The sequence below is a fragment of the Borostomias antarcticus genome, assembly GCF_949987555.1.
Source record: "Borostomias antarcticus genome assembly, chromosome: 15".
In the NCBI taxonomy this organism is placed as follows: domain Eukaryota; kingdom Metazoa; phylum Chordata; class Actinopteri; order Stomiiformes; family Stomiidae; genus Borostomias; species Borostomias antarcticus.
The window spans coordinates 9,899,901-9,915,199 of NC_140248.1; the positions used below are offsets into that span (position 1 = coordinate 9,899,901).

Sequence of the window (15,299 nt, forward strand, 5' to 3'; positions counted from 1 at the left end):
CACCTGCCTAACCGTGTGAGCTCTTCCTTGTTTTTTTCTCTGTGTTTAGCTCAGTCTGGCCCCGCCTTCTGTACAGGTGAAATGGGGAGAGGCTTGGTGTTATGACATCACTTCCTGGGTTTGCCACACAGCTTAAAGAGGCCCATGGAGGTGTTGCTAAAGCAACAGTATTGGCCACACTGTCCTGGGAACGATTATTCTAAGCCCCTCCCTGAGTTTTCAACTTTCTCCTATTTCTGCCCAGGAAAAAGGAACATAATCTTTTTAACGCCATGGAATCCAAGAACTGTGGAATGTGGTACATCACACTACACCATTGTCCCTCTAAATATTACATGACCAAAGCCTCTAAAAGCCCCCTAAGGATAGAAGAAGAATATTCTTTAACAATGGTTATGCGAGATGGCTCTAGCTAGGAATGTGAGGATTCATATCTAAAGCATACTACTCTATTAATTATGTGGGATCCACATTAACCCAAACCCTCAAGCCGGGTTATATACCTGGCCAATGTCCTTCATCGAGATGTGTCTGTGACTCAGCATGGAACATTACAACACTTGGCAGAACAATGACTATGTCTGTGGGGAGAACTTGGTTTCTCTTCTATCCCAAAGGGTTAGATAAATGGATGTCTTGTTCTGTTGATATAGGGTACAACAAAGAATCTGAAGTGAATCACGGTGGGGCTGGAGAATGACTATGTTCTTGGTTTACATGTTCATGGTGAAATCATCAGGTAAAAAAGAGATAGCTACAGTGTATGATTCCTCTACAGAGTCAAAATAGGGTCAAAAGTAATATATGTGTGTCATCATATCCAAATGTGTGAAACATTTTGAATAATTGATGAAATCTTTGCCAAAGCCCAGGTCTGTAGTTTTGACTTACAAGCATAGACAGACACAAGTTAGTGTAAATGAGCTATGAAGAAGGCTGTATAACAATGAGATGAGATCTGAGTGCTCCGTGATGGGTAGGGCACTTCTCACCATTGTTATGCCCTTCATCACAGAGACAGTGCCAAGTGTTTGTAGCTTAGGGCTAACGGACCACACACAGGGCCATTTGCATTAAACAACAGTTGTTTTTTTTTTTAATGCAGATGTTGGCTCAGCCCTTTGAGGTAGCCTCAATGGTCCACTGCTCACGCCCTGAACACACACACCTTCCCCTGGTGGGTGTTGCCACACCTCCGACCTAGATAAAAGAGATAGATCAAGATCAAGATTCCTTTTATTCGTCAAATGTAATATACGGTGTACAGTCACAGTGAAATGTTGCTGCTGGCTCTAAGATTATGCTACAGATTCACTCTAATACTCAGTTTCCAAATTACACATATTTTTTTTTATTTATTTCACAAATCACCACAAATTACACAATAAGTACCCTTTGTATAAGTATAAAATTAAGCTGGGATGGGATAGATAAAGGTCTGGATGGATTACTGTATTACATACTATATATGGGTATAAACAAACAAACAAACAAACAAACAAACAAACAAACAAATAAATAAATAAATAAATAAATAAATAAATAAATAAATAAATAAATAAATAAATATAGGCGCAGGCGGGGCATTGGTGAGTTATGTAAATGCTATAGCTATAATAGCTAACATCCTTGGGGGGTGTTAGAGTTATTCGGGAGCCGAATGGCTTGTGGGAAGAAGCTCTTCCTGAGTCTCTCCGTGCTCACCATGTGAGTGCGGTATCTCTTCCCTGACCGCAGCAGAGAGAACAGTCCATTTCCTGGGTGGCTGGGGTCTTTCAGGATCCTGTTGCCTTGGTCTTGCATCTTCTGGTGTAGATGTCCTTGAGTTGGGGGAGTGCCCCCCCCCAAGGTACATTCAGCTGACCGTACTACTTTCTGTAGGGCCTTGCGATCCTGAGAGCTGCTGTTCCCATACCAGGTGGTGATATTCCCAGTCAGGATGCTCTTGACTGTGGATGAGTAGAAGCTCCGTCGGATCTGGTGGGACGCTCTGAATTTCCTCAGTTGTCTGAGGTGGTACAGTCTCTGACGAGCTTTCCTCATCCCACAGTGTCTATATGTGTTGACCATGTCAGGTCCTTGGTGATCTGGACGCCAAGGTACTTGAAGCTGTCCACTCTCTCTACAGGGGTCCAATTGATGATTAGAGGGGTGTAGTTCCTCTCCTGCTTCCTCCCAAAGTCCACCACCATCTCCTTTGTCTTGCTGACATTCAGACGGAGGTTGTTTTCCTGACACCACTGGGTCAGGAGCCTCATCTCCTCTAGTTAGGCCCTCTCATAATTGTTGATCAGGCCTATCACTGCTGTGTCGTCAGCAAATTTGACGATGGCATTGGAGTCAAAGATAACTGTAGATGTGTTCCTTGACCACGGATGTGAGATATTGATCTATAAGATATGAAGATCTATATTGATACGATCTATATTGATATATCTTTAATGATTCATATTCAGCTCTCTACCATTTAATCTAGCCCTCTACATAAGTGTTTTTCAACCCTTTCTAACTCAGGGACTGGAGAGCTAGGGTATTCACAGACCATGGGTTAAGAAACACTGCTCTACACACCTTCCTGAATGAATGGTAAAGTCTATAGTATGCACTATGTCATATTGGTAGTATTCTAAAGCCTGTTGCTCAATAGAAATGAGAGCTCGGACTCTGGAACCTCAACCAGTAGGCCTATTCAAAGTATATAAATAGGCCTACTATATAAATAGTGTACGGAGGCCTAATGATAATAGTGTTGGGGGGGTGGGAGCATACTGCCTGAAATACATTCTATCAGGTAATAGCTCCCCCTTCTGGCTGACAATATGTACTGTGGCGAGGCTCAACCAGTGGGCTACAGGCATGGACCAGGTGGGTCAGGTGGACAGATCCGAGGAGATGGGCAGATGGTCCCCATTCTGTAGCTGCACCAAAATAACAACATTCACTGGTCTGCTCATGATGAAAATGTGAACCTCAACCAAACACAGCTACAGAGAAGTGTCTGCTTCAGGTCTTGGCAATTTAAACATTCCTGGAACCATTTGTCTGCAAATAATGTCATGTCTCTCTTTTAGCAGACTATGACTATGACTTAGATTCTGATTATAATCAAAACATCTTGATATAAGGCATTCAAATAATCTTTGTACTTGTATGATGTAGCAATAGTGACCAATAAACTTGAATTTGACACCAAAGAGGAAATCCAACCAAATACTTTCTTTAAACTCTACATACTATTATACATGAACTGTTCAATAGCTATTTACAAGAGTATTTTTTAATTAATTAGCAGGGACAATGCAGAATACATTGTAACAATTTACATGAAAACAGATGTGTTGCATATGGGATTTCTAGCCAAGGCAAATTTGCGACCCCTGTCCCCGGTTAGGCTTTTCTACTTAAAAATTGTCATTACGTACAGTATCATCATTACCAAAAATACATTAGTTAAAGTAAACACATAGGAAGTAGTGAGATTCTCTACATGATCATACAATAATTACATCACATTACAGTCATTTGACAGTACAGAAATGTTCATGTTCACACTAGTTCATCATCACTTCTCAGAAAGTACATGATTGGGAATGTAGGCATCTGGGTGAGAGTTTTCAAAGTCTCCACATCGGCTTTCACAACAGGACCATGTATCCCTACTGGGAGGTGACCAGCACCTACTCTAGTAGCTGAACATCTGCTGTGCTGTGGGCTGCTGCTGGGGGCCCTGCTGCTGGTCCTGCGCGTGGTTCGCCCGGCCCTGCTCCGAGACCTGGGCCTGGGCATCCTGGGGGTCGCCTGGAGCCCCCTCCACCACAGGGGTGACCTGGGCCCCCTCGGCCTGCGTGACGGGCCTCCAGGCCAGGGTGGAGGTCTCCAGGGGGTGGCCCATGGGGTTGACGAAGGTGGTGAGGTTGATGAAGTGGGCGACCGACTGGGGGGCCGTGGCCCCCCCCGGACCCACGGTCTCTGGTACGAGCTCGGCAGGGCGGTTGTGGAGCATGGCGGAGCCGCTGACGGTGTCAAAGGTGACAGTGAGGATGGAGCTGTCCAGGGAGAGGGGCCGGTCACTGGGGGCCAGGTGGCCGACCGCCACGGGCTGCAGGCTGGTGAACTGGGCGGGGGCATGGCTGGTGATGGGCGTGACGGTGATGTTGGTCAGCCCCACTGTACTGTTGGGGGAGGAGGCCGAGGAGGCGTTGGGGTCAGTCAGAACCACCACCTGAAAAAACAGCATCCGTACTGGGTCAGAGGTCAGACCAAACGCAGTATCAACGTTAGACCCACCCTCACATCTTAAAATTAGGTTGCAACTCAACACTGAACAGTTCAACTTACAATATTTACACTACCATGGAGTGTAAATACTTCTCAGCAAATCCATTTTCAGGTCCACAGTATTGGATCTAGTACCTGTTGAATACTCTGCACAGCAGAGCTGGTCTCAGTCTCGTCCCCGACGACAACCGTGGTGAACGCTGCTTTAGCCGCGAAGTCTGCATACTCGTCAGAGTCGGACAGCTCCGGCTCCACCAGCTGTTTCTGCTTCTTCCTCGTCTGCCGGGGTGTGTGTGAGGGCCTGTCTTCTGACAGAGCCTCCTTGTCCAGGGTGAGGGTGGGCTGTGTAGAGGGCAAGGGGGAGAATCGGGAACATGAACATGGTCCTTTTCCAGTGGATGTAGCTACCGGGATCAAAAGGTAAATAAGCTTCCAACCTGCACTATGCTGATGGACGAGTCATCGATGGTCGACGTCTCCTGGAGATCGTCAAACTCGTCGATTCTCACGCTGACCACCTTTTTGGGGACAAAAGAACAGAAAAAGAAAAATACATTTTCACCACATGAAAGACTTGATATTTCATGAAAGTAGGAAGACCCAGAGGGCGCCAATGGTGTCGTTAGGGCGGTTTAACCCCCTCCCTCCTGGCTCACCTCAGGGTGTTTGCGGCGCATGTGGCGGTTCATGGAGGCGCGGGTGGAGACCTTGGTGCCACAGAGGTGGCAGGACTGGGCCTCCACCTTCTCATGGGTCAGGTGGACGTGCTTCTGCAGCATGTACTCCGTCAAGTACTTCTTATCACATACCGCACAGGACCACGTCTTCCCCACTGACATGGGGGGGAGAGAGAGAGAGAGAGAGAGAGAGAGAGAGTACGGAAGAGCATTAGGGCCAACAGTGGAGTTTTTTTTTTTTTTTTTTAAACTTCTGACTTTTTTCTTAGAAATTTTGACTTTAATCTCAGAAATTCAGACTTTAATCTCAGAAGTTATTTCTGACTTTTTTCTCAGAAATTCTGACTTTAAACTCAGAAGCTTAAAAAAATAATAAACTCAGTTGTTGGCCCTAATGCTCTTCCGTAAGAGATAGACCAAAACAACGTTCAATAATACAAAGATTTAATTCAGCCAAATGGAGCAACAGCGCATTTGTCTACGAGGAAAGCATGACATGCAGGACGCTTTAGGGTAGGACACGCCAGTACAGAGTCGGTTTTAGGCAGACTAACCTGTGTGGATCAGCTTGTGCGTCTCCAAAGTGTTCCTCTCGCTGAACGTCTTACCGCACAGCTCGCACATGAAGTCCTTTATCCCTGCAGGTCCGCACACAGCACCGCAGGAACGATAACATCACACAAAAACACATCCTGAGTGAGACATGAGGAGGGTTCAGCCAGAGGTGAAGTTCAGATGAACAGGCGCTCACCTGTGTGCCTCTTGTAGTGCTTCAGCATGTTGACCTTCTGGGCAAACTTGCGGTTGCACTCCTTACACTCGTACTCTTTGATCCCCTTGTGGAGTTTCATGTGGTGACGCAGCGCATGTTTGGTCTTCATCCCTGCAGGGAAGGAAACATCAGGCCATTTCAGTCACCGTTCAAATCCAGTCACGAGTCGTAAGTATTCAAAATACATTCACGGGACTTGTCTGCGAGGCTGTCATGTCATGCAATCTGCCCTCCCTCCAGGTCCTGCACGCCTCCAGGGCCCTGAGGCGGGATAGAAAGATCGCGGCCGACTCCTCCCACCCCGGTCGCAATTTCTTTGAATCGCTTCCCTCCGGCAGGAGGCTGCTAAGATCTCACGCCAAACAAGGAGTTTCTTCCCGACTGCCACCAGCTTCATCAATAAGGCCTGTGTCCCCCTCTGACTCTCTCCCCCCTCTGACTCTCCCCCCTCTGACTCTCTCCCCCCTCTGACTCTCTCCCCACTCTGACTTCTCCCCACTCTGACTCTCTCCCCTCTGACTCTCTCCCCCCTCTGACTCTCCCCCCTCTGACTCTCTCCCCTCTGACTCTCTCCCCTCTGACTCTCTCCCCTCTGACTCTCTCCCCTCTGACTCTCTCCCCTCTGACTCTCCCCCCTCTGACTCTCTCCCCTCTGACTCTCTCCCCTCTGACTCTCTCCCCTCTGACTCTCCCCCCTCTGACTCTCTCCCCTCTGACTCTCCCCCCTCTGACTCTCTCCCCTCTGACTCTCTCCCCTCTGACTCTCTCCCCTCTGACTCTCTCCCCTCTGACTCTCTCCCCTCTGACTCTCCCCCCTCTGACTCTCTCCCCTCTGACTCTCTCCCCTCTGACTCTCTCCCCTCTGACTCTCCCCCCTCTGACTCTCTCCCCTCTGACTCTCTCCCCTCTGACTCTCTCCCCTCTGACTCTCTCCCCTCTGACTCTCTCCCCTCTGACTCTCTCCCCTCTGACTTCTCCCCACTCTGACTCTCTCCCCACTCTGACTCTCTCCCCACTCTGACTCTCTCCCCACTCTGACTCTCTCCCCTCTGACTCTCCCCCCTCTGACTTCTCCCCCTCTGACCTCTCTCCCCTCTGACTCTCCCCCCTCTGACTTCTCCCCCTCTGACTCTCTCCCCCCTCTGACTCTCTCCCCCCTCTGACTCTCTCCCCACTCTGACTTCTCCCCACTCTGACTCTCTCCCCCCTCTGACTCTCCCCCCTCTGACTCTCCCCACTCTGACTCTCTCCCCTCTGACTCTCTCCCCACTCTGACTTCTCCCCACTCTGACTCCTCCCCACTCTGACTTCTCCCCACTCTGACTCTCTCCCCACTCTGACTCTCCCCCCTCTGACCTCTCTCCCCTCTGACTCTCCCCCCTCTGACTTCTCCCCCTCTGACTCTCTCCCCCTCTGACTCTCCCCCCTCTGACTCTCCCCCCTCTGACTCTCCCCCCTCTGACTTCTCCCCCTCTGACTCTCTCCCCCTCTGACTCTCCCCCCTCTGACTCTCCCCACTCTGACTCTCCCCCCTCTGACCTCTCTCCCCTCTGACTCTCCCCCCTCTGACTCTCCCCCCTCTGACTCTCTCCCCCTCTGACTCTCCCCCCTCTGACCTCTCCCCCCTCTGAATTTGTCCCCTTTGTACTTGAACATGACCTCTGACTGTACTATACACACAGTATAGGCTCACACTACACCACATATCACAACAGCACACACATTATATATATATATATGTATAAAAACATCACACACACATGAACACTTTGTACACATACTGTATACTCGCACCGCACACCATTTTGTATTTTGCATTGTCATTTGCATCGTCCCGTCTAGTCCTCGCACCCAGTCTAATGTTGTCTACCCACCAGTGTTACGCACCAGCTGACCAGAACAAACTCCTAGTGTAAAAACTACCCGGCAATAAAACGGATTCCGATTCTGATGAACTGACCTTTCCCGCACTCGGCGCACAGGAAGTCGCGAATGTCGTCGTGAACCCTCAGGTGCTCTTTCAGCATGTCCTTCCTGGCGAACGACTTTCCGCACTGGTCACAACCGTGGCTTTTCACCCCTGGGTGGATCAGGCAAACGTGCAAAACAGCATGAGGGGTGGAGGGGGGGAGTCACGGAGGAGGAGAGAAACGGCATGTTACGGAACCGGAGTACCAACACAGCTTCTTGGCTGTGAGGAGCGGCTCACCTGTGTGGATGATCTTGTGCCGCTCCAGGTTGCCGATGCTGTTGAAGATTCGGCCGCACATTTCACATGGGTGGATGTACCTTTTGGGCAGGGAGATCCATGTCAACAATTACAGCCAATACATCATAAAAGTCACGTTACTTCATATTGCACCAGGCTCGTGCCTTGTCCCATCCCCCCCCCCCCCCCATCTCTTTCTGACCCCGTTCATACTTCTGCACTGCGGGGTCAGGGAGCTGCTCTCTGTGGATGACCAGGTGGGCGTTGTAGGTGGCCTTCAGTGCGAAGCGGCGGTTGCAGATCACACAGCCGTAGCCCCTCTCCTTATGCTGCTCCATGATGTGCTTCAGGTACTCTCTGCCCTTGGCGAACGACATCTGGACGAGAGACACGCAACACGGTCTCGACGGAGCAAGCTAGAGTTTGACGGATTGTGTGTTTGCGATATTAAATGTCTATCAAGGACGGTGGCGCGTGTGTGTGTGTGTGTGTGTCTGACCTGACACTTCTTGCAGCTGTACTTGTGGAGTTCTGGATCATCTTCCTCATCCTCTTCCTCGGACTCGTCACTGTCATCCACAGAGATCCCAATCTTCCTGATGAAGTCTTCCCTCTCCTGCTCGTCCATCAGGGCTATGTCCTGGGGAACAAGCATTGCTACTGTATTATCTTATTCTTAACCTTACACTTGATGTATCCCTTCGCTGTTGGTTGAGAAGGTCAAAATCGGCACACTGAAGAAGACTCGGCCATAATGTCTTGTATGATTTAACCTTCTTGAGTCTCTCACCTTAAAGTGAACATGAATATGGTCCCTCAGCACGTCCACTCTGAAGAACTTGCGGCCACAGATCTCACACGTGTACTTCTTATCTCCGTGAGTCAGGAGATGCTTGTTCATGTTACTCCTGCAGGAAAACACCTGCGCGCGACACAAACACACGCCTCGTTAGTTACTGACCCAAAGAATGACATAGCGTACGTGTATGCACTCACGCATACGCTCAAGGCGTCTTTGTCATCTTTCTCTAACCTTCCCACAGACGGGACAAGCAGACGGCTCCTTCTTGTACTTGGTCCCTTCGTCCCCATTGGCTTCCAGCTCCTCTCTCTTCATGTGCTTTGGGCCTGTACACACACGCACAGTTACAGCACAACTCAGCTCAGAGAAGATGGGCCGTATGAACTTACCGTTATAGGAATCTAGGTTAAGTAAATACAGCAAATACAGCTTTTGATGTACTGTTTGTTTGTTAGGTAGGTAGGTAGGTAGGTAGATACTTTATCCATCCCCGAGGGGAAATTGTTGTATCACGTTAGTCTCTGCTATGGCTGCTATTATGCATTGTATTATTGAAGATGATGTAGTTCAGAGTACTGTCACCCATGAAGCCAGTTACTCACCCACACCATCATAGATAGATAGATAGATAGATAGATAGATAGATAGATAGATAGATAGATAGATAGATAGATAGATAGATAGACAGAAGACAGACAGATAGATCAGACAGAAGACAGACAGACAGACAGATAGACACAGACAGACAGATAGACACAGACAGACAGATAGACACAGACAGACAGACAGACAGACAGACAGACACAGACAGACAGACAGACAGACAGACAGACAGACAGACAGACAGATAGATAGATAGATAGATAGATAGATAGATAGATAGATAGATAGATAGACAGACAGACAGACAGACAGACAGACAGACAGACAGACAGACAGACAGACTACCCAGGTACTCACCCACACCATGCCTCCTGTGGTGCTCCTGCATGACATCCTTGCGGTAGAACATCTTGTTGCAGATCTGGCAGGAGTAGAGCTTCTCGCCATGCTTCTTCTTGTGCTTGGACAGGTTACTGTTGGTGGAGAAGAACCGCGAGCAGATCTCACACTGGAACGTCTTGTCATCTGCCAACGCGAAGATCGAAGCACTGGGTCAATATCATACTCTGCAGCGTCGATTGCAGCATGCAGAGTTTACATTTCGGTTTTCCACAGAGAAACAGCGTTCAATCCTACCAGTCCGGCAGTTGTGGAACTTTAAGGCGTTTTCCACTCGGAACGCCTTGTCACACGTGTTGCACTTGTACTTGTACTCAACGTCAGGCTGAGGAGGAAACATACACCAGGCATGTATTAAACACATTTTTTTTCAACTAATGTCTCCGTATATCCTATAAGAAAGAAATCACCTACCAAATTCTTGCTGTGCTTGTAAGAGATATGCTGCTTCAAGCTCTCCTTGCGGCTAAACAGCTTGTCGCATTCATCGCATTTGTACAGCTTGTCACCTGAGGGCGTAGTTTTCAGAAAATAAAACTTGTATAATCCAGGCGTGAAGAGACAAAGGGTGAGACTAAGAAAGACGGGGCATGGACAGCGAAAGAGGTGAAAAGGAGATTTGGCTACCAACCATGGGAGCGAATGTGTCTGTTGAGGTTGCTGCTGTTCTGGAACACCTTGCTACAGAGAGTACACCTGTAGACCCTCTTCTGCTCGCCGCTCTTGGGTCTCCTCAGGACCGCCACGCCGTCCAGGCCTATCAGACGGCTCTTGGCCCCTGCCTGTGTAGCCTCTCCCCCGGTTGTGGGCGCTACGGTGGCGGACCTCTCCCCTTTCCCCGAGGACACAGCACCTGGGAGGGGGACGTCACATGTGTCGCGTCAGGCTGGCTAAGCGTGGTACTTCCATCGAAAAGGCCGTGAGTCGGATTCCCACATGAGCTACGTGTACCGTGTAATGGCTACTTCCAGCCTCTCGGTGACATAACGTCTCACCTCTGGTCCTCCTGGCGGCGGCGGTCTTGCGTCCCTTGGCCCTGCGGCCCCTCCCCAGCCTTCTCCTGGGGGCCGGCTGAGCGAGAGCCGGGGGCTCAGGGTCGGCAGTGTCGTCAGGGGTTGACAAGTCGGCTTCCGGGGGAGTTGGCTGGTCCACGGGAAGCTCAGTAACCGTCTTCACTTCCTGGAGGTGGTCCAGCAGGTGGTCTGAGATTGAAACGGGCGGAGTTATGGATAAATGAAAGACATACATGTCAATACAGTAGGGAAAAGTCCTGTTCTCCTCCGGTAACCAGGGCTTTGTGTAAATGAAGAATTGTTGACGTCTCATTCCTGCAACCAAACTGCATGGGAGTAGGGTTAGATAGCATGACCCTCTCTGGTCTGGCAGTGTGCCCTGGCGATGGAGAACATCCCCGGTCAGGAGCTGTGGCTCCACAAACGTAGCTGGACACACTTTACAGAACCCCAGACTGCCCTCCTGTCCCCGTCCCCCTGCTGACAACATGACTCAGGTCACTCCCCATTTCTGGCAAAGGAGTGCTTCATTTCCCATCAAATCAATAAATAAGCATATTGACAATATCCAAAAAATACATGGTGATCAGACGCAAAATCATATCTGTGGGGATAGTGAATTATTCTCTTATTATGCTCACTGACACAGGGCTCATGAACACGGCCCATAACTAGTTGTTGACAGGTAGTGAACATCAGGCCATACTAGCAGCACCTCTGTGAAGCAGTGCTAACATTAATAATGACTGGAAAGTATTTGGAGTATTTGTGGAATTCACTCATGTATGCTCAACCTACCTGCATTGCTCTCATCCACCACCAGGGGCAGTGACGATCCAGCATTCTCCAATGTTTGCTCTGGCGTGGAGGAAGTCACCACATCTGTGCAGGAACAAAGTTATAAATCAAGTCAAAACAGCGGGGTTATAGGATCAACGGGAATAACAGTTCTGCGTAGAGACACAGAGACACTCACACAGGTCAGTGTGTTGAGCCAATAGCTTGCAACACCAAAGGCGAAGTTTTTATTCCCCACTAGGACCATATAGGGGTACCATAAATGTGTTATCATTCATCCCAGTTGAACAAAGAGACTACAGACTGCTCAAATGAGCTACCTGGTGGAGGTGGGGGGACTGGGGGCTTTAGCATGGGCTTCTCCATCTTCTTGGCATAGAAGGCCCCATACCAGACCCTCAGCTCTGTTCCTGGGAGCACGTCCTGGGGAAGATGGTACATTTTCTGCACTTATAGCGCTTTTAGCCTCTCATTCACCCATGCACACACCAATGGCGGCAGCTACCATGCAAGCTGCTAGCCTGCTCATTTGGAGTGATTTGGGGTTGTGTCTTGCCTACGGACACTTCGACATGTGGACAGGAGGACACAGGATTTGAAACGCCGATCCTATGGTCATTGGACGACCAGCTCGACCTCCTGACCCACAGCCGCCCCAAACAGAGCAACGGTTTAGTTCCCTTCAGTTCCAGAGTTGACTGAAAGAGGTTGTTCCGTGTTGCTCTGCTTGGTAGGGGTTCTAGATTAGAATGGTATACCTGGGAGGTGTTGAAGTAGACCTCATCGTCCTGCTGGTAGGCAGTCAGGTTCTGGTGTGTGTGGTCTGTGGCTGGCCGCACTAGCATCATCCAGTTACAGTCGTCCTCATTGGTGGTGTCAAAACAGACCACCTGGCCGTCTTTCTGGAAGATCTGAGCCCAACACAGTTGAAAAAAAGGACAACTTGGGATTCATGCACAACAACAGACGTCCATATTCATGTACTGTCTGTAACATATGCTTTTGTTGTGGACGTACCTTGAGAGAAAAGGGCCCCTCTTGGTACAGGTGGGATACTCTCTTGGCCTCGAAGGGCCCAAACCTAGTCCTTTTGACCAGCAGTCGCTGAACAAACACTCCGTCTTTCCCTTCTGGCACTGGTCGGATTTCCAGACTGTCTGGCAGGGATGACCTGGACCATGATGGCCACGTACACATGTTATTACGCACTGTAGCTAACACAATGTACATTTGCCCTCCATCCTTCCCTTCTGTTTCTTATGTGGTGAAGCCTCACTTACCTGGCTCTGCTCAGAACAAATGAGTCCTGTACAGTTACTACTGGTCCCAGCTCAGGACACTCTGAGTCATGGTACTGGCCACAGTCCTCACACCCTAGAACAATAAGAAAAGACAGTTCATAGAAACAACCACCACATACATTCATAGCACACCACATACTATCTGTAGAGACAGAGGAAATCCAATTTCTACTCACAGATGAACTCATCTGGCGCCTGGTCAGTCATCATTTCAACCTATATTCAGAAATAAAATTATATGATTATCAATAATATATTGCATTACTACAAGTGTATGGTACCAACTGTCCTCCAAAGCATTGTTTTATTTCTAGTTTTGTAAAATATATCAAAACACTTTCAACGACTTCATGAAGTAAGATATCACTGAATAAATGTGTTCTGGGGGTTCAATCTATTATACAAGTTATGAATCGGGAGATGCTGTTGATTAAGTCACTGAACTGTTTAGTTAACGGGGACCTGACTGCAGCAGTGACTAACGTATTCGACTGTTTTATAGGAACTTCAATACATTTCATAACGCTAATGCCTATGAACCATTATTTAGGGAGCAGGGTACACTATGATCACGATCCGGTAGAAACGGGATCCAGGATTTCACAGGATTCCAAACTGTAGCCGGGTTTTAACTCCGATCTCTGCTGCTCAGTCTTCTTCAGCAATGCAAATGTAACAAAGAACAATCGGCATGGCGGATGGAATGGAGACGCAAACCCCATCTGGAGCCTGTGCACTTCAATGTCAATGCGGCGCTAGTATGGCCACTTAGGACCATTCTGAGTGCACCGTGCAAAATTACTGCATATGCTCTGCAGTTAAGCAAATTTATTATCTGGATACACCGTGCATATTTGAAGTAATCACGTTACCTGCTTTCCAAACGACTACACATTTATTGGATCCTGACTCCGGGTTCCAATCCGCTCCAGAAACCGCGCAAGACCGGAAATAAGCCTCATCGAAATGCAGTGTGGGAATTGTAGTCCTCCTCACTAGTTCCCGAAAAAGATTGGGCGTCTACGCGATTGAACCCATACAAAAGGCTACTTGTGTCATAATAAGAATTTAAAATTAAAACAAAACAAAAAAATCAAGAAATTTGAGAACAGCACTCAGTTATTCAGTCAGTTACATTTATTGCTCAATATGATAAACCTGATATGTTGATTAGCTAATATAATAATCCCTGCATGGTACTGACTGGCATTCTATATCAGCAGGCATTCAGGTTCTGTGCAAGCGCCAAAATCAATATCAAATTTCAAGAAGCAGTTATGCAAATAAGCCCACTGCTTAACTATACACTTGCAGGAACCTTGTTTTAGGCTTAGAGACAAGCTGACATGGTTAAAACAGCCCACATTATTTTTTATCTGAAGTTCAACAAGATTTCCATTTGACCCACCACTGCTCAAGTACATCCACAGAAGACTTAATGTTGCATAATATATCAACATGAATGGCATGCAGCCCAGCGTAACCAGGTCAGTCACAGGTGGCTCTGGAAACAAGGTTACAGTGTGTTATGGTCGATAGAGTGAACGAAAATGGCCCTCGTCTTGTCTCAAATCTACTCAAGCCAGTTGTGACATTCCAGAATCCACAATACCAGATGATACCGGTATAACAAAGCCACAGCTGCTTAAGGACAGCAGAGTCAGGGAAGCACGTTTTTCCCAAAAATCTAAACCTGATATTTGTCCATCTCCTCAGGGTAAAAATCCCCATAGTCTGACATGGTAGGACCAACTGTTCTTTTTGAAGCCTTGTAAATAGTAGACCTCTGTCTATCAGAGTACTGCCACATCCATCAGTCTATAGCAGTACACTGTATTTCTCAGTAGGTTCACTTAATGGAAGGACAATCAGTAGTTTCATGAAGGAACTGATATATTAAGACCCTTATCCAGTTGCCTGCTTTAAGAAAAGTAATACAATCATTAGCTAGGTAAAACACAAAAATCTGTCAAACCATTTTCAACATATGTCCACTATTGTGTTCAGAATCAGATTATGTTTAAAGCTCCCATACATCTTTAAAACAAGATCATAGCAATACCAATCATTCAGTGGAAAGGCAAAAGTGAATAAAGATTTGGTTAATGAACACTGCAACACACATGCCTTGGGGTAGTGTCATGTTCCTTCCCCTACGGTTTAATTTGGTTCCATGTTCCACTTCACCAAACCTAGTAGTAGTAGTGTAGAAACTGAATCGTTAGGAAGACAAGGGGAAGTTGCATATAATTTAAAACACTGCAAAGTACAGAAAAGAGAAGCGAAGTCATAATAACAATACAAAAACAAAAATAAAAACATTGAAAAGTATTAATATGAAACAACATACTGCATACTGAATTTTTCACCACCATGTCACTGCACTGTTTAGATTTTTTTTCCCTGTTGACATTTCTGAGAATTTATGAAAAGAATCTACATTCTCT

The 15,299-nt window shown here is 47.6% G+C and overlaps 1 protein-coding gene across 1 annotated transcript; it reads right to left on the reverse strand.

Moving 5' to 3' along the window:
* Positions 1–3,398: 3,398 nt before the first annotated feature.
* prdm15 (PR domain containing 15) lies at positions 3,399–13,775 on the reverse strand. Its single transcript, XM_084450194.1, has 24 exons — positions 13,725–13,775; positions 13,029–13,068; positions 12,832–12,925; positions 12,569–12,722; positions 12,310–12,462; positions 11,872–11,974; positions 11,552–11,635; positions 10,736–10,942; positions 10,372–10,593; positions 10,155–10,249; positions 9,978–10,065; positions 9,699–9,866; positions 8,970–9,064; positions 8,727–8,858; positions 8,436–8,576; positions 8,150–8,313; positions 7,937–8,016; positions 7,688–7,807; positions 5,707–5,838; positions 5,510–5,593; positions 4,935–5,110; positions 4,716–4,796; positions 4,414–4,620; positions 3,399–4,222 (listed from the first exon to the last, which is right to left on the reverse strand). The coding sequence occupies exons 2-24, from the start codon at positions 13,060–13,062 to the stop codon at positions 3,683–3,685; spliced, it is 3,354 nt and encodes a 1,117-aa protein (XP_084306320.1). The 5' UTR covers positions 13,063–13,068; positions 13,725–13,775; the 3' UTR covers positions 3,399–3,682.
* Positions 13,776–15,299: the final 1,524 nt, after the last annotated feature.